The sequence below is a fragment of the Gymnodraco acuticeps genome, unplaced genomic scaffold, assembly GCF_902827175.1.
Source record: "Gymnodraco acuticeps unplaced genomic scaffold, fGymAcu1.1, whole genome shotgun sequence".
Classification (NCBI taxonomy): Eukaryota; Metazoa; Chordata; class Actinopteri; order Perciformes; family Bathydraconidae; genus Gymnodraco; species Gymnodraco acuticeps.
Genome location: NW_022991632.1, coordinates 1,190,991 through 1,211,752, shown reverse-complemented (window position 1 = coordinate 1,211,752; position 20,762 = coordinate 1,190,991). Strand labels below are relative to the sequence as shown.

Genomic DNA, 20,762 nt, shown 5'->3' with positions numbered 1-20,762 from the left:
CAATAAGATTACAGGTGGCCCTGTGGTGCGCACGTTTTATAACAGAGTGTCGCCCGGTGTCTAATAAGGATCACAAAAGTCGAATCCCGCCCGGCGGTGCTAGAGTGGAATAAAAACAAGCAGACCTCAGTCAATACGCTTTTGGAAATGGTTTGTGGGGTATGTAGTTTATTTGAAAGACCTTTATCGTTTCTGTGAACGACACAGACACCACTAAAAAAAACTACATCTCCGCCATTTGTAAGAGAGCAAACACTTCTTGCATCAGCGTGTGTGGACTACGCTCACCGGAAAAGTTACTACCAGTACCAGCTGCTACTTGTCTTGTTTTAAAGTCAAATATATTGTCAGCACTAAGGCCAAGTAAATCCCGATATAACACTGTGGCTACAAACATCCTGATGAAACTATTCGTCAGTGAAGGCAACCCGCACTGCCTGAAAGTGTTAGCAGCTGTAGAAGTGAGTGGAGTTCAGTGTGATGTCCAGTATGTCAACCACGAAGGTAAGGGAGCATGGTTAGCTGAACACCAGACTGTATATCTAATTGTGAGGGTGACTTATATCTGATCATAATATGTGGTTTAATCACGTTTGAATCGCGTGTGTGTGGTAACTGATGTGTACTGTTTAACTGCAAGCTAACGTTAGCCCTAGTCCTGACCAAATGCTAACTATCACTGCTGACTGACAGCGCGTAGCGTTTGAGAAGCTGCTAGAAATCTACTTTACTGCACATCACTGCTTTGTTCGTCTTCTGTAGTACCGTTTGTTAGTGCAGCCCAATGTAGCCTTTGTTTAGCAGTGCATACAGGTGTAGAGCTTACCTGTACAGTAGACAGCCTACAGTACAACAGTAGAGGCTAAACTTCTCCTGCCTGGAACAGTCCTGGTTTACCTGGGTTGGGTTTACGTTACATTGTTTACGTTGTAATAACAGTGTAGAAAAGTCCTTGTTATATGTTAAAGTCATGCATTCAAAATATTAATACAAATACAATAGTATAAGGATTGAAATATATTTTAATTGCAAACAAATCTGAATCAGGTTTATTACTAAGTAGGTTTACAAATAAAACGAAGTTGCTTTTGTCTATAGGCCTAATAGTGCATGCATACACATCGTAATCAAACAAGAGCCAATGCAGAACTATTTTGGAATAAACAGTAAAACAATGTTACTGTAGTTTTAATGAGATAATAATTGTGCTGAAATGTAAAAAATAGTCAGAAGAAGGTGCAAGGTTCACCTTATGGAGTATAAGGAATGACACACGATGTTACAAAATGTGCATTAATGTGATGCAAATAAAAGTACTCATTACATTACATTTAGCTGACGCTTTTATCCAAAGCGACTTACAATAAGTACATTCGACCAGGAAGACACAACCTTGAAGAAAACAGAATCATATAAGTACATCAGGTTTCATAGAGCCAAACATTTCAAGTGCTACTCAACTGGCTTTAGGTAATCCAGTCCTTATTAGTATATAAGTGCTTCGTTAATAGTTCTAACGCTCGAAGTGGAGTCGAAAGAGATTAGTTTTCAGTTTGCGCCGGAAGATGTGCAAGCTATCTGCTGTCCTGATGTCAATGGGGAGCTCATTCCACCATCTTGGAGCCAGGACAGCAAACCCACGTGTTTTCGCCGATGGGAACTTGGGTCCCCCTCGCAGCGAGGGCGCAACGAGTCGTTTGGCTGATGCAGAGCGTAGTGCACGCGCTGGGGTGTACGGTTTAACCATGTCCTGGATGTAGGAAGGGCCAGATCCATTCGCAGCATGGTAAGCAAGTACCAGTGTCTTGAAGTGGATTCTAGCAGTTACCGGAAGCCAGTGAAGGGAGCGGAGGAGCGGAGTGGTGTGGGAGAATTTAGGAAGGTTGAAGACCAGACGAGCCGCTGCATTCTGGATGAGCTGCAGAGGTCGGATGGCACATGCAGGTAGACCAGCCAGGAGGGAGTTGCAGTAGTCTAGGCGTGAGATGACGAGAGCCTGGACCAGAACCTGAGTCGCTTTCTGAGTCAGCTGGGGACGTATCTTCCTGATGTTGTAAAGCGTGTATCTGCAGCAACGGGTTGTAGCAGCGATGTTTGCAGTGAAGGACAGGTTGTTATCTAGGGTCACACCCAGATTCCTTGCAGTCTGAGTCGGGGAAACAACTGAGGTGCCGATGTTGATTGTTAGGTCAAGAGTGGGACAATCTTTTCCCGGGAGGAAGAGCAGCTCAGTCTTGTCAAGGTTGAGCTTGAGGTGATGAGCAGACATCCACTGAGAGATGTCAGCTAGACAAGCAGAGATGCGTGCAACGACCTGGGTCTCTGAGCGGGGAAAGGACAGAATTAATTGGGTGTCGTCAGCGTAGCAGTGGTAAGAAAAACCATGCGGGCTAATGACTGATCCGAGCGAGTTTGTGTACAGGGAGAAGAGGAGGGGACCAAGAACAGAGCCCTGAGGGACCCCCGTAGTTAATTGACAAGTGTCGGACTCAGACCCTCTCCAAGTCACCCTGTGTACGGTCTTTCAGGTATGAGGTGAGGAGGGAAAGTGCAGAGCCTGAAACTCCAAGTTTTTGGATAGTGCGAAGGAGGATCTGATGATTCACCGTGTCGAATGCAGCAGACAGGTCCAACAGGATGTTGACAAAGGAGAGGGATGCAGTTTTGGCAGTGTGCAGTTCCTCCGTGACAGCAATGAGAGCAGTTTCTGTGGAGTGACCTGCCTTGAAACCAGACTGGTGCGGATCCAGAAGGTTGTTCTGATGGAGATAACAGGAGAGTTGTTTAAAGACAGCGCGTTCAAGTGATTTAGACAGGAACGGGAGGAGAGAGACAGGCCTGTAGTTTATAACATCAGACGGGTTGAGAGTGGATTTCTTTAGGAGAGGGTTTACTCTTGCCTCCTTGAGACTGTTTGGAAAGTGACCAGAAGTTAGAGAAGTGTTGATGAAATGGGTGAGAAACGGTAGAATATCAGGAGCGATAGTCTGAAGGAGGTTTGAAGGGATAGGGTCCAGAGGACAGGTGGTAGGGCGGGCAGAGGTAATGAGGCTAAGAACCTCACTTGGAGAGAGAGGGGAAAAGGAGGTAAGTGTGTTGGTGGAAGGAGGGTCTGGTGACCCAGCGGTGAGTAAAGGTGAGTCAGAAAAAGAAGAGCGAATATCATCAACCTTTTTTTCAAAGTGGGTAACAAAGTCGCTTGACAGAAGGGAGGAGGGGGGAGGGGCTTTTGGAGGGTCCAAGAGGGTGGAGAAGATGGAAAATAGTTTTTTAGGATTGGAATAGGAAGATTGGATCTTATCTTGAAAGAAAGTGCTTTTTGCCTGAGAGATCGAAGCAGAGAAAGAGAAGAGGAGAGCTTGATAGGTTAGGAGGTCGTCACGGTGTTTGGATTTCCACCATTTCCGCTCTGCTGCCCTAAGGACGGTTCTATTAGCACGCAGTGCATCATTTAGCCAGGGAGCAGGAGGGGACTGACGAGCCTGCCGAGATGTGAGAGGACAGAGCGAGTCCAGAGTGGATGAGAGAGTAGAGAGGAGAGTTTCTGCAGCAGAGTTTGGAGGCAGGAGTTGGAACGAATCAGAGGAAGGGAGGGCTGAGAGCACCGACGAGGCAAAGGTAGAGGGGGAGAGGGAGCGAAGGTTACGGCGGACAAGTGCAGGATGGGAAGAGATTAGTTTGTTATGTTTGGAAAGGGATAGAGAGAATGAAATGAAGAAGTGATCGGATGTGTGGAGCGGGTTTACAGAGAGGTTAGAAGTAGCGCAGTTCCTTGAGAATATGAGATCAAGGACATTGCCAGCTTTATGAGTTGGTGGGGAAGGAGACAGTGAGAAAGCAAAGGCGGTTAACAGAGATGTTAGTTCGTCTATCTTCCCCGTCTGGAGGTTGAAGTCTCCGAGAAGTACAGCGGGAGGGCCAGTTTCAGGGATGAGTGAGAGGAGATTATCTAATTCCTCCAAGAAGTCCCCCAAGGCGCCTGGTGGACGGTAGAGAACAACAATGGTTAACTGTATAGGATGGGTTACTGTGACGGCATGGAATTCAAAGGTGGAAGGAGTGAAGTTAGGTAGCTTGAAGAGGGAAAAGCTCCATTTGGGAGAGAGCAGGAGACCAGTGCCACCTCCTCTGCCAGTGGGTCTGGGTGTATGGGAGAAGGAATATGCAGTGGAGAGAGCTGCTGGGGTGGATGTGTTGGATGGAGTAATCCAGGTCTCAGTGAGAGCAAGGAAATCCAGAGACTGCAGGGAGGCGTAGCCAGAGATGAAGTCAGCCTTAGGAACAGCTGACTGGCAATTCCACAGGCCACCAGAAACTAGATGTTGGATCTCAGTGGAGCACGTGGGATAGACGAGAGCAGGCCGGTTATATCGATTAGGAGATACACAGGGCCAGTGATAATTGCGAGAAGACACATGAACAGGAATGGAGAAAATACACATGATTATAGCATGCGGGGCTAGAAAACTAAAGAAAAGATAAATAAGACACCAGCTCAATCAGAGTAGGATTTGCCTCCTCTTTGCCTCCCTCGTGAGTCCCGCAGGACTCCAATGTCTTTGTCAGTCTTCGGCTGTCTGACGCTGATGCTCCAGGAAAGAGCTACCCAAAATGGACGCCTGATTGCTCAGTTCTCACAGCTGTAGGGCCAAGGCCCTCTAATTAGTTAACTATCTACAGCTGATGGGCGACAATAGACTGGCCCTGCCTATATTAATGCCGGCTTGAGTGCTGAGACCTGTAAAGCAGGTTTCGCCTGAGCAGATCTGAGATTTAAAATCTCTCAAACGCGAATAAAAGTCGAATAAATGAAACGGAGAAGTCTAATTAAACAAGAATATAACTTACAGTGGTTGCTGCGTCAATAGGTAATGTCGTCACCGGGTCCAGATGCACAATGAGTGTGTCCACACTCATTGTGGAGAGTGGTCGGTTTCAGTATAACTTACATTATCTTACTTGATCATTTATATTGATTCATTAATGTGTTTATAAACTAGTAAAGGTGGTGATATTATTATTATTATTGTAAGTAGTAGTAGTATTAATAATATCATAAGAAGTCTCATTTTTGCGCTATATATGAGAGCAGAGTAGGCCATCATGGCAAAAAAAGGTGTGCCTACAAATTGGGCCAACATGTTCTGACTTTAACAAAAGTAAACACTTTGAACTTTTCTTGATATTGATTTGAACCAAATCACCATTAATGGCTTTCGATCGTACCTATTACTCACAGTTGAAAATGTTGTCCAAAGAGTGGTTTAATGCCAGTAGTCTTCCCTAGGCTAAGCTTAATAATGATCATTAGATGGTGATGTTATTTTTGCATTGAGTCCATTTAACTACTGCTACAACTCTGAGTACTACTGCGACAGGGGCTATTTCTCTCAGACGCATTGTCTTTGGAACTTCATCTTGGTGCTGTTGTGTAAAGGAATTAGATTATAATTAAATGGTTCATTCCAGCTTTGGGCTTATGTTGTTGTCTCAGGCATGTGGGAGAGGCTTCACTCTCTTCAGTTCCAGATGTGTGCTAGTCCTCTGTGGGAGCTGATCAGAGACGAAAAACCAGTACCATCTGGCACACAGCCTCAGTGTGTGAATGAAGTGGACTCAGAGATATGTTATCTATACAAACAGTATTAGGTGTATGGAAGTACATTGTATCATTAATTTAACTATATATGTTGTTTAAAATGTGTGGAAATATACAGTACTGTTCTTCTACCTGAGCGTAGAGCCAATACAACATTATTTAACAGTATTTCAAATCAAATATATTATCACAATCCCTCATTTAGTGATAAATTCTAGATAAAGAAGCTCAAATCCGGGACCTTCTAAGTGACCTTTGTGCTCTCGAGTGGTTATTCTAGTAAGAATTGAGGCTAAGAATTTGATCACAGGATTATCATTGATGCATATGAAGAGTCTTGTGTTGTTGTTATTACTTCTCCTTACAGCTTTGGATTCTAATATAATCTCTGTTTAGGAAGAACAAGCTCATCTACCAGGCAATGTTATTTCTTGTTGTGTGTTTTGTATTTGCTTTGATGCATCCAAACAAACATTGTGATCTGTTATTTTCTTTTAGAGAGAGTGGTGCCCTTCCTTAGCCGTCCAGCCCTGCCTGCCCTTCTCCTGCCCAGTGGACTGCATCTTTTCAGCTCCAATGCCATCTGCCGGTCAGTCGACTATAGACCCTCCTGCCAAGTTGGCATGAATATCAAGGCTGTTAACCAAGCCTCTCTATATCGTTTCTTAAACCCTTAATTAAGAATCAGATCAAAAACAAATTACACTTTTATCTCAATTTGTATCTAGTCATGCAGATTTCAGCTCATATTATAAATCTGTGAGCCTTGCTAATGAAATGTGAGATGGATATCTCAAAACATGGGCAAGCCAAAGAAGGGATGTAAATTGTAATATTAAATGAATGATAAATCGGATAGTTACACTATAAAATGAAACAGGCTATAATAGCAGGGACATTTGTGTACTTTCCATTTATAATGTCTAGACTTTAATGACATTTTGAGGCACACTGTAACTAACTCGTGTAGGTGTCGATGTTAAAGATATTTGTATATATTTGAAGTGTGAGTTTGGTTGAAATCCCTTTGAAATGAAGTAAACAGCATCTCTTTGACACACGTTCCCCTTATTCCCTTAGATACCTGTTTGAAGTAAGTGGAAAAGACTCCAGTGAACTTTGCAACCAGTGGCTTGAATGGGAGGCCACAGATCTTCAGGTAAGCCCCACATAAAATCATTCAGTATGCTGGTAATCTGTTGCATAAAACACTAAACCTCTTTGAGATGGAAAACTATTTTTAGCCTTTGAACGTTTTCTAATGCAGAATCCTCTCACTGTCCCTCAATGTGTTGCCAACGGAACATACATCCATGCAGCTATATGATTAAAGCTCATGCTCTCAAAAGAACAATTTGCTCTGTAGGGCTTAAGAAAATGAATTGTTTAACCTCAGTCATGCTTCTTTGGTTTACTTGCTTGATCTAGTGTCATTCAATCAATTCTAATGATCTCTGTTTGTTTTGTGCAGCCCGCTCTGCTACAGGCCCTTCACTTGGCAGTGGTGCAGGGAAAAGGTTCAGAGGTGTCCAAGGTCCTCCAGGGGCCACTAAACTACTTGGAGCAAAGCCTGAGCAAGGGGAACACGCCATATTTAACTGGGGTACAGCATCAACATCTCCTGTTAAGCTACTGCAGTACTTATTTTTCTATTAACACTTACTTGCTATGTATGGCGTGAGCACATTTATAAGATAAGGACAAACCTACTCACTCAAACAATGCCTTTTTATGGCTATTTTTAACATATGTTCAAGTCAAAAGTGCATGATGCCTCTATGGAAGCTCAGCTGAGTCTCCTCTGTGCCACATCAGGCAACATTTCTTTTTTTCAGCTGCTGATGTTGAGCTAGTGATACATTTTTAAGTTAAAATGATTTTTTTTTGGTGGAAGTGCTCCGTTACTGTGTGTTGCAGAAGTGCCTGAGTGTGGGGGGGTTGGTGTGGGATCAGTTCCCTGTGGTATTCGCAGCCCCTGAGGCAACAAGTCATCTGCGTCTGTCATATATTTAATGTGTACAGAAATGTGTTTTGTGAAGTCTCCTGGTAATTGGCATGGCTTGGAGGAGCCCTGTGTAAAGCTAAAGAAAACAGTGATAAGCACACAGTGTTTTTCCGCGCCTGCTTCTCACTAAATATGGACTCCATGTACTGCCTTACATGGAGTCCATATTTAGTGAGAAGCAGGCGCGGAAAAACAATCATGCTGAAAATTGTCCTTTTTCTCTGTATTGTTTAGGGCTTTGAAATCAAACAAACATTTTGGTTTTTGATGGAATAACAAGTAAATGAGACATGGAAATGTCAGTTATAATTTGTGTTTAATGTTTAAAAATATATATCTTTATTAAGATGTGTTTTGTTTCAGGAAGCTGTTTCAGTTGCTGATGTGGTTTTGTGGGCTGCGCTGTACCCTGTTTTATCTGACGCTTCACTAGCATTGGGTAAGTAGTAATAAACGCTCATGCCTAAATTACCCAAATGTCTTATATCTTGTTTCCTATCTTATAATGATCCCTTATGCAACCCTTTACATTTCTTGTCTACTTCCCCCCCCCCCCCCCCCCCCCTTTTCTTCCTTCCTTTTCTTCCTTCCTTTTCCCTTTCCCGGCTTCTTTTCACTCTTTTAACAGGCGAACGTGCGTCTATTAAGGCCTGGTTTGACCGTGGGGCTGTTATGCACAGTTGCCAGTCTGCTGCTCAGAAAGTGCTGCAGGGGAAAGGCCTGCAGGGCATGAAGAGCTACATGCAGAGGCAGCCTGCCCCCTCGAGCAGCCAGTGCAGAGACTCACAGCCATGCAACGGCAACCCAGCAGAGGTATCAGCCAGATCACCAGGATTACCATTAATTACACTTAAAGCATTCTTATTGATCAAACGTCTTTCCGGGGTGCTTCAGTACCTGACTACACGTGTGCTTTTTTCAATTCTCATCACGGAAATGATTTATAGGTGATGGAAATACTTCGAATGAAAGAAATTATAAATGATTGGCCACAGTGGTAATAGTTAAAACATTAAAGTAATTAAAAGAGCAGAATTGTTGAACAGATAAGTACTTGTGGCAATTACTAACATTATAAGTCTGTTAAGGTGTAACTCCCAATGAATGACTCTATATCTGACTGTCTGTTTAGAGTGAGGAAAGTGAGCGCGCGGTGTCAGCAGAGGAGATGGAGACAGCTGCTCTCACCTGGAATAAAGGTTTGAACACCTGCTCAATGGCTACAAGCAGACAGCACCCCATGTAAGTCATAGAAGCTGCTGCTCCCTATTCTAGGCAGATCATCTCATTCGGAGTTAAGTGCAGTAAGTGTGTGTATGTTGTGGTATAGGATGTTATATGATGTGGGCATAACAGCACTTCAGATCATCTTCCTGTGGGACTGTCCCATAGATTAATATGTTACTAATCATCACTGTTGACTGTTATATCAACCATGTTTTCTAAACTCATTAAAAGTGCATATGTCGACAGCAGAGTAAAGTGAGTTGAGCTTTAACACGAGTTACTAAATAGGAAGATTAAACCCTGGATCTGTTTGTTTCCTGTTAGTTTGCCACAGGAAGGCAAGCGGAACATCCTGCTCACCAGTGCCTTGCCTTACGTCAACAACGTCCCCCACCTGGGAAACATCATCGGCTGCGTCCTCAGCACTGATGTGTTCAGCAGGTAGAAATGCAGCACTCAGCTACCAACACATGCAGTGACATCATGCATCAAGCTGGACAAACTTGCTGGTTAGCTTGTGGGGTTGCTCAATCCATATGATTCAGATGAAGAGAGATGATAGGAGTTAATAAGAGTGGGGAAGATATGTTGGATATTTGTATAGGTTTTTTAAATGACTTTCGTTAAACGGGATGGTTTGACATTTCTCAAGTGGGGTTGTATGAGGTTCTTATGCATAGTTTATACAGTAGATATGGTGGGAACACCCCCAACCTATTTACATTTTCCTTGCTGCACACAGCAGTTGCTGTTTTTTTTTTGTATTAGTTTGTTTCAGTTATTGTGTGACATTGGTGTTTTAAAGGGTTAATAAGAATGCAACAAATGTTTTATTTTTTGCAGGTATAAATGTTATCTTGTCATTTTTCTGTATACTGTAGATGCAAACACAATATGGATAACCATAATATAGAAATCATCATTGACCTTTGTATCTAAAGATGTTTGCATTGAGAGCTTGCATGATCTTGCGTGTATTTGAAATACAGGCATATGAAAACGTATAATGTTTTTTTTTTTTTAAGTTCTGAACATTACAAAGAAAACTGACTATCATCTTCTTCTGTCTTACTGCACTGACTCCGTCCTCTCCTCTAAGATATGGCCGCCTGCGAGGCTGGAACATGCTGTTTGTCTGTGGCACAGACGAGTATGGCACAGCTACAGAGAACAAGGCCAGAGAGGAGGGTCTGACCCCGCAGCAGATCTGCGACAAGTACCATGTCATTCACTCAGACATCTACAAGTGGTTCCAGATTGACTTTGACTTTTTTGGCAGAACCACCACCGAAAAGCACACGGAGTAAGTGAATGCAAGGAAGAAGGGTGCCCATTGTAAAATGTTATCTACGGATTTGTGGGAAATGAAAGACAAGGCTTTCTTTCAGTCATAATCAAAGTTGAACAACAAAGCTAATGATAAACAGAGAGGGGTCTCCAAAAAGAATCCAGAGCTCGTTTCAGGACCCTGGTCTTCTCCTGGGCTGCATGTGGTTCTGCTTGGCTTTCATGTTAAAGGGTAAACACGTTTCCATACGATTACTACACAATTATGTAACATAAGATTACTCTAATCTTGCCGTAAATAACAATGTGGATATAAATGGATTGATGTCTAGTCCTGTCAAGCATAAATTCTACTCTATGTAATCTCAGAGATTATTGAGCATGGTTGTAGAATGTGGGTCATTACTTACATTTCTAAAATGTACTAAAAATAAATAAGTAAAAGAAAATAAATCCTATAATAAAGTTGTTTGAATTCTTTAGTCAAGCAGCAAACTGTCTGAAACTTGTTCTCATCTGCCACCTTTGAATAGTGCCAAATATATAAATAAACTGTTACAACAAACATCAACCAAGCCAAGGGTTGCCTGTACATTTCAATACAGGCAGTCAAGTGAAGCCCTTCTTTCTAATAATGCTTTAGTAATGTATTTATTCAGGAAATAGCATTACTTCTCGTTAGTTAAAAGAAAGGCATTGGCAGAGTCGATCTAGGAATAATATATTAGACGTTTTGTTATAAAAATGATCTATTTCATCATATGGATGAGGCAGCAAGTCTGGAAGTAATATATTAATTGCTTGAAAAGTATGGATTGTTGCCTGATGGAACTTATTGGAACAGTTAAGCAATAGACTGTATGTGTATAGAAAAAGTGTCTAATTGTTTTTTGTTTGCATAGTTGTTTAAATAGATTTTGAAAGATGGGCTTTTGGTACATACTTTTTCTTCTGTAAAGATGAGGCTTTAAATCTTGAGCTCATACAAAAAACAGGATTATGAAGATAAAAACTCTTGTTTTATGGCTTTTGCTTTGATGAGTAAAACATTAAAGGCATCAAACACAGTGCTCAAGAACCATGCTCTTTGAAAAATGAAACGGACCACAGGTTCAACTTTTTTCACGACATGGGCTTTAGGTGTTAACACTTACTTTTTAGATTTACAAATCCAACACCAAAGATTACAAAAAGCTTTGTTTTTGTCCAAATGTAAGACATTGTTCCTTTTTTACATTGCCGTATTTATAGATAACGTTTAAACATGTTCTAGCCAACAGGTCAGAGCAGTATCAGTCTGAGCATGAAAATATAAATGCCGCCAGGGTTTAATGACTAATTTTTTAACATATTTGTCAGTGTGTTAATACAAAATACTTAAATGTTGTCTTTAATCCAAGGTACAACCCCCTGTGAATTAGCTTTCAACTACCTTTGTTATATTTCAGAATCGCCCAGAATATTTTTTGGAGAAACCACAAGCATGGTTATCTAGTGGAAGACACGGTGGAGCAACTACGGTGTGAAAAGTGCCAGCGCTTCCTCGCCGACCGCTTCGTGGAAGGCATCTGTCCCCACTGCAGCTACCCAGAAGCCCGTGGTGACCAGTGTGACAAGTGTGGGAAGCTCATCAACGCTGTGGAGCTCGGGGTGAGTTGAAGCAGATTGTGTATGATAACAAGCAAGACGAGGATGATCATGATGTTAGAACGTGAATGGTGGCAGTAGCAGCTGCTATAATTAGGGATGCTGCGATCGCCAATTTCGGGGCCGATCGCCGATCCGATCGAGTGGGCGGGGCCTAAATGGAAGATTTAAACATCACTTTAAATCTTCCATTTAAAGTGATGTTTAAAACTCAGTTAATGGGGGTCATTCACTGGAGCTTCCACAAACAACAATCAACTTAATTATTACATTCAAATGATGTACATTATTCAAGTTTACATTCACTTTGGATAATAACACGGGAGAAATTAGCGGAAGCGCTCTCTTTTCCTCTCTCTCTCCCCCCCCTCTCTCCCTCTCCTGACAGCCTGTCAGTATCTCATGCAGCTCACTGATCCAGTAATGAGTGACCCGACAATGAAGAATACATATATTTATAATAACTAGTTTAGCTTGTTCCAGAGGTAGATAAAATAGCTAAGTGTGTTAGGTCTAACTCTTACGGTACGTCCACACAGCAGCTTTTCAAAAATCTTGAAAATCTTGGAGCTGGACGTGTCTGAAAGCGTGGGGATTTTTTGCGAGCAACGCGACCAACAACCAATCACATGAATCTCCCGCCCCCGACATACAAAGCAAAAAAACCCGGGGATTTTATGCGAGCAATATATATATATATATATATATATATATATATATATATATATATAAACAAACTCCCCAAACAGGCAAAAACCTACCAGTTTCACCCACTGTCTCTGCCACCTCCCTCCATGCCTGTTTCCTCCGGTTTGTATCCCGTTAATAGTTCTGGTCGTAAAGAACCGGGTGATTTGCTACCGTAATTTCTCGTTTGGAATATGAGGAAATTAACTGCGGTCTGGTTCTCCCTGTGTGTGTGTTTCGCTGCGCTTACCGGTCCGGCGGGTGGAGCTGCAGGATTTCTGCTTCACACACGTTGCATACCGCTATTTTACTGTCTTTTTCGGACACCTTAAAATAATGCCAGACCGGTGAAGCCATTTTGGCGAGCTTGTTTTGCCGCACACAGAGAAAAGTGTCATGTATTTTACGTCATGCGATCGGCTCTCGCGATCGGCATGTTTAGAGAGCACCAATCGATCTGTAGAGAGTGAGTATCGGCCGATCTCGATCGGCGGCCGATCGATCGGAGCATCCCTAGCTATAATAGTTATATTCCATACTATAATTGTTTGCTGCTGTCCCGTTCAGGAACCCCAGTGTAAGGTCTGCAAAGAGACTCCATCCATCCGCTCCTCCAAACATCTTTTCCTGGACCTGCCAAAGGTATGCTTCTTAAATTGAATGAGAATGGCCTTGGTTGTCCATTCTGCAGTTTAGATTACGATTTTTTGCACACTGGTGTTGAGACAGACTTTTTTAGAAAGTACAAACGGCAAGTAAAAAGTAGAATAAAAAGCTTGGAAATACAGTTATCCGTGTTGTAATTATATAGTATCATACAAACGGCTTTACTCTTCCTAGAGCTGTGGTTTGGAGTTAAGACATTTAATGTTTTTTTTAATGTTTTTTTTTCTTTTCTACCTCTTTCTCTCATGCAGCTAGAGGGTCAGTTGGAGCAGTGGCTGGATAAGTCAACCAGCACAGGTGACTGGACGGCAAATGCCAAACAGATCACTCGCTCCTGGCTGAGAGATGGACTCAAACCTCGCAGCATCACTAGGGACCTGCGGTGGGGAACGCCGGTACCTCATCCTGACTTCAAAGAGAAGGTCTGCTATTGTCTTGTTTTACATAACAAATCTGGTCTTTCCCTTGTTAATAGTCAATTATATAGTATAAAAAAAAACGTGCACATACCACCCTGTATTTCTTTCTTATTTTTCTAAGCATAACAAAGCCTTACTGCCCTGTTGAAAGCTAGCAATTCATATCTAGGTTCAGAGTCCTAATTACAATTTTAAAATGACTTAATTAGCTGTTTACATATGCTGCAGTAACTGATGATACGGCAGTGCTCACTGTAAGAGTCTTCAGGTCAAAACATAAATACCAAAGGGAATTTTAATTAACATTAACATCTTAAGGACTTTTCCATTACTCCTAAGCTTTGTGTGCTTTTTACTAGGATTCATTTATTTTGGAATCACTTCCTAACACAAAGTCCCTCTCTTTCTCTGCAGGTGTTCTACGTGTGGTTTGATGCCCCCATTGGTTATCTGTCCATTACTGCTAACTACACCGACCAATGGGAGAAGTGGTGGAAGAATCCTCAACAGGTAACTCAACCCACCCTCGCTCCTCCCCCCTTCATGTCAGACGTTATGAGCCGAGCAGAGTACTGATGCACAAACATGGTACAGATTTTACCCGCTGCACAGCACAAAATGTGATTGCTTTTTTCATTGCCCCATCTGGTCTTCTGCAATCTCATTTAAAACACAGTTTCATTCCTAGCCCCATATAACACTAACGGAATTCAGAGCAATAATGAATAAAATGCACAATCAGTTTTGCACACACTATATACTGAGTAGGAGACAATACAGCTACAATACAGCTACCTGATTGTTTTGTTGGTCATTATGCTGTGTGTGTGTGTGTGTGTGTGTGTGTGTGTGTGTGTGTGTGTGTGTGTGTGTGTGTGTGTGTGTGTGTGTGTGTGTGTGTGTGTGTGTGTGTGTGTGTGTGTGTGTGTGTGTGTGTGTGTGTGTGTGTGTGTGTGTGTGTGTGTGTGTAAAATTTGTTATTACTTTTAAAGCTATCGCAGCTACCAACACATGCAGTGACATCAAGCTGGAAGCACTTACTGGTTAGCTTGCTCAATCCATTTGATTCAGATGAAGAGAGATGAGATGAGTTAATAAGAGAGAGGAAGATATGTTGGATTTTTGAATAGGTTTTTTTAAGTACTTTCATTACTTTCAGGGATGGTTTGAAATGTTTCAAGTGGGGTTCTATGAGGTTCTTATGGATTTTAATTTTCCTTGCAGCACACAGCAGTTGCTGGTTTACAGCCTGAAGCCTAGTTTGTTTCAGTTATTGTGTGACATTGGTGCTTTAAATCAGTGGATAATTATTCTTACTAACCCTTTAAATGAAAGGGAGTAAGAAAGCTTCTGTTCTGTGGGATAAAATTACTGATATATTTATGGAGTCAGGTGGTCTTGGCGAGAGCGTGGAATTATGTATAACTACTTCAATTGCATTCGGAGGTAAAGTGATGAAAATATTCTAGATATAGTGTACACTTAAACAGATATTGATTTTTTTATTTTGGTAAAGTACATTCAGAGCTATCCCTTTCAACGGCAAGTTCTTTATAAACCCTATATATATATATATATATATATATATATATGAAAAAAATCCAACATGTCTTCCTAACTCGCTCTGACTCATCTCTCTCCATCTGAAACCCCACGATTGAGCTTCTGTAAAGTGTGTGTGTGTGATGGCCTGTGTTTGTAGAGAGGGAGAGAGATGGGGGTTGTTGAGAGCTGATAAGTCCTCTTTGAACTGGATGATCTCATGATGATCTAATATGATGTCATCTCACAGTGCAGTGTTTTGTCTCTGCCACTAGGTGGAGCTGTACAACTTCATGGCCAAAGACAATGTACCGTTCCACAGTGTGATGTTTCCCTGCTCCCTACTGGGAGCTCAGGACAACTACACTCTGGTCAACCACCTCATCGCCACTGGTGAGCACCGATTCTGATTACCTGATTTTACTGATTCAATATTACTACTATTTATAATTAAGGTTCAGCACTGACATTCACTTATTTTGTCAATTCCCCCACAGAGTATCTGAATTACGAGGACACCAAGTTCTCCAAGAGCCGTGGTGTGGGTGTGTTTGGAGACATGGCCAAGGACACAGGCATCCCGTCTGATGTGTGGCGCTTCTACCTCCTGTACGTGCGTCCAGAGGGACAGGACTCAGCTTTCTCCTGGGCCGACATGGCTCTGAAGAACAACTCTGAGCTGCTCAACAACTTGGGCAACTTCATTAACAGGTTAGTTAATTCAAATGTTTAAAGAAATCCTTTGCTTGTGTTAAGCCGATAGTATGAAGAAAGGAGCCTAACAATGTCACTTGTGCTACTTGGTCCTCTTCGTGTGTCACTGTTTCAATTTCAATTTAAACTGATTTGATCGGCTCAGATAAATCACTAGTAAATATGAAGCACATAACTGTCATGCAGTCCAATTAACAACTAAGTTTTCAGATTGTTGTACTCATTGAACAAAACCTCTGTTAGAGCAGTAACTTAAAAGAGGCTCACCCTAGTTTTCTAAATTTGTTTGGGATGGCGTAATTTAGCCCCAATTACATTGCCTCAAATGATTTTTAAAAGATCAGGGTTTAATCCCACATCAAAGATTTTTCTCAGCAGCATTTTCTCAAAGTACCTTGATCTTCAAAATGGGTCTGGGGCAGCAGCGTTGATGCCTAATTAGTTTGAAAATATCTTGTAGATTGCATCCAGCCTTAGGTGTTGGAGGTAAAAAGTATTCTGCCTCAAAAAAGGGAATTCTGTCCTTGCCTGGATTTAGTGACTAAAAAACTACAGACAGTGTGTCCATCTTGGAAGCCTTTTCAAATCCATAACAAATGTTTGGCTCTAGCTTATCACGGTTCAGTAGAAACAGTTTTGACTATTCCACAAACAATCAGCTTCAGCACCAAAATGGGTTCTTAATGAATAGATTAACTAATATAGATATGACTTTATTGATAAAGAGGATTCAGTTATTGTAACAGAATACTCTCTATTGCCCCAGGATGAAAAAAACTCAGGGTTTGGTCATTCCACAAATTAAAGGCTCATTAAAACAAATTAAGAATTCAGGTCACTCAAAGTTTAGTCGCACACATCAAAATCACAGCTCAGTGTAAACATGATGATGGTATGGCAGACCTTCCTTAGGGGCTGAGTTGTTTTTTAAAATATAGAACAGTCTGTTGCATCAGACATGACAAAACCGTTCTGACTTCAAACATCTTCCTGATGTGCACATGAAACTCATTCCTAAAATGACTGGCTCGAGACACAACTACAATGTAGAGGAGTTGTAAATAGGTTCACTATAGCACACTGTTAGTTAGTTTACACTTTCAGATCACTATTTTACATCCGGCAACACAATCTATAATATAACGCCAGTCTAATAAAATACCCTTCTCCATTTGAGCGATCTTTCTCTTTCCTTTGTTTCTCTTGATGCCTCTCTTACTCCACATTTTTCCCTGACCCATATTTCTTCTTTCTTTTTTTCATATTTTTTGACCCTTTCTCTCGCTTCTTCTCTTCTCCAGAGCTGGCATGTTTGTCACCAAGTTCTTTGAGGGCTGTGTGCCTGCGATGGAGCTACAGCAGGAAGATAAGAGGCTCCTGGCTCTGGTGGGCTGGGAGCTGCAGCAGTACATCCAGCTCCTGGACAAAGTCAAGTAAGACTAAGCAAATGGCATTACCGTCAAACGGTTGAAGTGTTGATATTCACTGATTGAAAATTATCCAAATTTAAAAGGGTGTATTTCAGTAAGGGTAAAACATTCTACAAGACCCATGCTTGGACTTCTACTGAAGTCCATTTGTATGAATCGGTCTCTTGTCAGCTTTCATCAAGTTTTCTCTGAAATCCCCTAGAATCCGTGACTCTCTGAGACGCATCTTGAACATCTCTCGCCATGGCAACCAGTACATTCAGCTCAATGAACCCTGGAAGAAGATCAAGGGAGGAGACACCGAAAGGTGAGATGTCCTTGACCAGCTTAAGACAATATGTCGCTGCTGTAGATTTATACAAGGTAGATAGTGTATTTTACTCCCATTGTGTTATTTGATATTTTATGTATTCCCTGTACAGCATTTTGGTCAACTGAGGTTGTTTTTAAAGGTGCTATATAAATAAGTAAATAAAGATTGAGATAGAGCTAGAGCTGTGGTGCAATTTTTGTAATTCTCATTTCATGACGACAAAGTACGTCTCACCTAAAGAAATTAGGAACATTTTAGGAAAGAAATATTTGTATGAACAGCCAAATAAAAGAGCAGTGTTTAAGATGTAATTTCTGTCAATTGTAAGATTTACCAAACATGAACTCTTCTCCCTTCCCCCCCCTGCAGGCAGCGTGCGGGCACAGTCACCGGTGTGTCTGTGAACATCGCCTGCTTGCTGTCAGTGATGCTGCTGCCATACATGCCGACGGTCAGCCAGACCATCAGGGATCAGTTCAATGCCCCTCAGTCTTGTGTCGATACCATGTTGCAAGGCACTGGCACCTTTGTATGTTCCCTGAGTGCCGGCCACCGCATTGGCACTGTGAGTACGACCTAAGAACACACACACACGGTCCATACACACACACCTGTGGAGCCTCCTGTATGTAGATGCTGGGTGATACAATGAACATGCAACAGTCTGTCAATATGTCAAGACTCTGGAGGACATTACAGTCGTGTGAACACATACACACACTTGAGAATAACAGCCTGGACAGTGTTTGGAGGCTTCAGGTTGCTCTCAGGCCACTTGTCCCTTCAGGCCTAATTGTGGTGACCGGTGTGTCAACGCTGCATTCGATTCTCCAAGGCTACCATGATTCGTGACTAAAGTCTCCAGACAAGGAATAGTAAACCACACTGTTCTAATGTTACATGAATCATAAACAATTCCTGCGTGCACAAAACAATTCTGACATTTCACGCGGTGCTGCATTTAAGTGGTGATTATGATCCAAACTCTACATTTTTCAGACATAGTTATCTACTTTACTCACTTGCATAATCCTCTTTGTTCAAAGGCGAGCACAGAGCCTCCGGGTTAAATGTTCCAGCTACACTGGCCCTGGGCTGGATCCAAAATCACAACTTTTTTTAATTCATTCTTAAATTCTTTTGAATTTCAACTTTTTTGTTCCCCCTTTAATTCCAAGGTCAGTCCTTTGTTCCAGAAACTGGAGGTGGACCAGATTGAGGCTTTGAAGAAGACATTTGGTGGACAGCAGGTATTTGATGTTTATGATGCCTAACGGTCTGTGTATGAGTTCAGTCAGATCTTGTTGTAATATAGGTTGACTATTTATGAATAATTAAATAAGAAAAAATGTGATCATGCGTAGTCGTTAACGGGTTTCTGTCAAACTATCATCACAAATAAGAATGTGTCTGTACTCGAAGCATCTATCTTTTGAAACATGTTACGGAGCTAAGACACTGTACGTTTTTGAATTATGTATGAAGCATCCATCATATGGATAACAAATAATCCCTCTCTTAACCTTCTGCTCAATCGCCTGCCTCTAGTCTGACGATGAACCGCCTAAAAAAAAGGTATTGAGCGACATTTGTTTGCGTTGAGTCAGTCCGTGTTGGTTATGCTGTGTCAATATTGATTACTGCATGCCTTCACTAACACTAGCAGCTCATCTAACATCCTCTGATTTTTTGTTTTTATGCTAATCCCTTTGAATGCTGTGTGTTTTAATGTCCATACACACTTCATGACTCGTAAACTCCCGTCGACATTTTGAGTGATGAGTGATATTGTCTGAAATGAAGTAAGTAATCTCTTGAAATAATAACCATAAACGCCTCAAATTCATACATCTTCATCTGTCTGTTTCCGCACTCACAAGACCGCTCAGAGCGCTGGCAGCCCCCCGCCCGCCGCTGGGCCAGCTGCTGCTGCTGAGGTGGTAGCGGGGATCGGAGCGGACCCAGAGAAAGCCAAGCAGCTCACTCAGGCTGTGGCTGAGCAGGTGAGAACGCTGGCTAGTGGCAACACACAGGCTATAGACTGTAAACACAATTCTTACGGGGTTTTTTCAATAAATGTGAAATATTCTTTTACTAGAACAAGATTCACTTTATTTTATTGTTTTGTCTTTATAATCTTTGTGCAAAAGGGATATTTAAAAAATGTGATGTCTTCTTGGCCGTACGGGAATGAAAGCGATGTTCGTAAACATCTAATCACGGACCTAACAAACTACGGGCCGCTGAACTAAATTACTACACATTTTAAAAGCTAAATTTGATCATTAACTCTATTTCAAAAAGTATCTGGTAATGCTTAAGATTGTAATTAATTGATCGTAATCATTTCATTTGAAATGAAATTTGAATTTAACGTTAAACTTACAACGGCGGTTACATTTTTGGGAATCAAACGTTTAATTTCTCAGTATTTCTGAACCCAGACAAACACGTACATTTACAAAATTCTCAAATTGCCGCCTTGGTTAATTAATTTATATTTGACAAAAAAGCTTCCAACATCAATCCGTCCTTAGAATCTCAAATGTTTAATCAAAGGCACATTTGGGCGTCAAAATTCAATTTCAACACTGTCATTTTTTTCTATCATAGGGCGAGAAGGTGCGAGAACTCAAAGCCCAGAAAGCGCAGAAGGCGGCGATCACAGCAGAGGTGGCCAAACTGTTGGACCTAAAGAAACAGCTGGCTCTGGCTGAGGGGAAGGGCTCTGACCCGGCACCTCAGAAGGGCAAGAAGAAGTGAGACGGGAAGTAAAAAGGGAAAGCTAAATGATGGAGGTTAGTGAGAGGAAGGGAAGAGTAGAATGGTTTGAGGTATGATTGTAGGGTAACAGGAACAAGATGTACACTAAGAGATGTGAGGGTATTAGCTTAAGGCAAAGCCGTGACAGGATCTAAGACAATGTGTTATTGGCACTGAGGACTAATGAAATGCTGGATCGGCCGACGGGGAAATGAAAACGCACAAAGAGAGACTCAAATGAATACAGCTACAGAAAGGAGGGATTTTTCCAAATCCCTACACCAAAAGAAACTGATTTGATACTCTCCCTGTGATAGTCAGCATACCATATTAGCATTGGAAGGTGTGTTGTGCATTTTTAAAGATTTATTTTATATCCTCTGGAAAATTGTGTTTTTCCTACAAATACCCTTTTTGGATTCAGAAAATAAATTGATTTTATTTCGTCTGAAATTGTCTTTAC

The 20,762-nt window shown here is 41.7% G+C and overlaps 1 protein-coding gene across 2 annotated transcripts; it reads left to right on the top strand.

The window, feature by feature from the left end:
• Positions 1-102: 102 nt before the first annotated feature.
• mars1 (methionyl-tRNA synthetase 1) lies at positions 103-20,752 on the top strand. 2 transcript variants are annotated; one of them, XM_034198247.1, is made up of 22 exons: positions 103-504; positions 6,098-6,188; positions 6,680-6,758; positions 7,071-7,202; positions 7,968-8,043; positions 8,233-8,417; positions 8,737-8,846; positions 9,156-9,272; positions 9,931-10,134; positions 11,567-11,768; positions 13,020-13,094; positions 13,370-13,540; positions 13,952-14,047; positions 15,355-15,472; positions 15,577-15,790; positions 17,095-17,226; positions 17,426-17,530; positions 17,906-18,101; positions 18,715-18,786; positions 19,085-19,111; positions 19,417-19,539; positions 20,150-20,752. In XM_034198247.1, exons 1-22 carry the CDS (start codon positions 402-404, stop codon positions 20,297-20,299), a joined length of 2,778 nt encoding a protein of 925 aa, XP_034054138.1. In that variant the 5' UTR covers positions 103-401; the 3' UTR covers positions 20,300-20,752. The 2 variants fall into 2 exon arrangements, with proteins under 2 accessions (XP_034054138.1, XP_034054139.1); XM_034198248.1 differs by lacking the exon at positions 19,085-19,111 and having other exon boundaries at positions 105-504.
• Positions 20,753-20,762: the final 10 nt, after the last annotated feature.

Coding starts and splice junctions, on each gene's coding strand:
- mars1 (XM_034198247.1), top strand. CDS start 402: ATGAAACTATTCGTCAGTGAAGGCAACCCGCACTGCCTGAAAGTGTTA. Junction 505..6,097: donor CCAGTATGTCAACCACGAAG/GTAAGGGAGCAT, acceptor ATTTTCTTTTAG/AGAGAGTGGTGCCCTTCCTT. Junction 13,541..13,951: donor ATCCTGACTTCAAAGAGAAG/GTCTGCTATTGT, acceptor CTTTCTCTGCAG/GTGTTCTACGTGTGGTTTGA.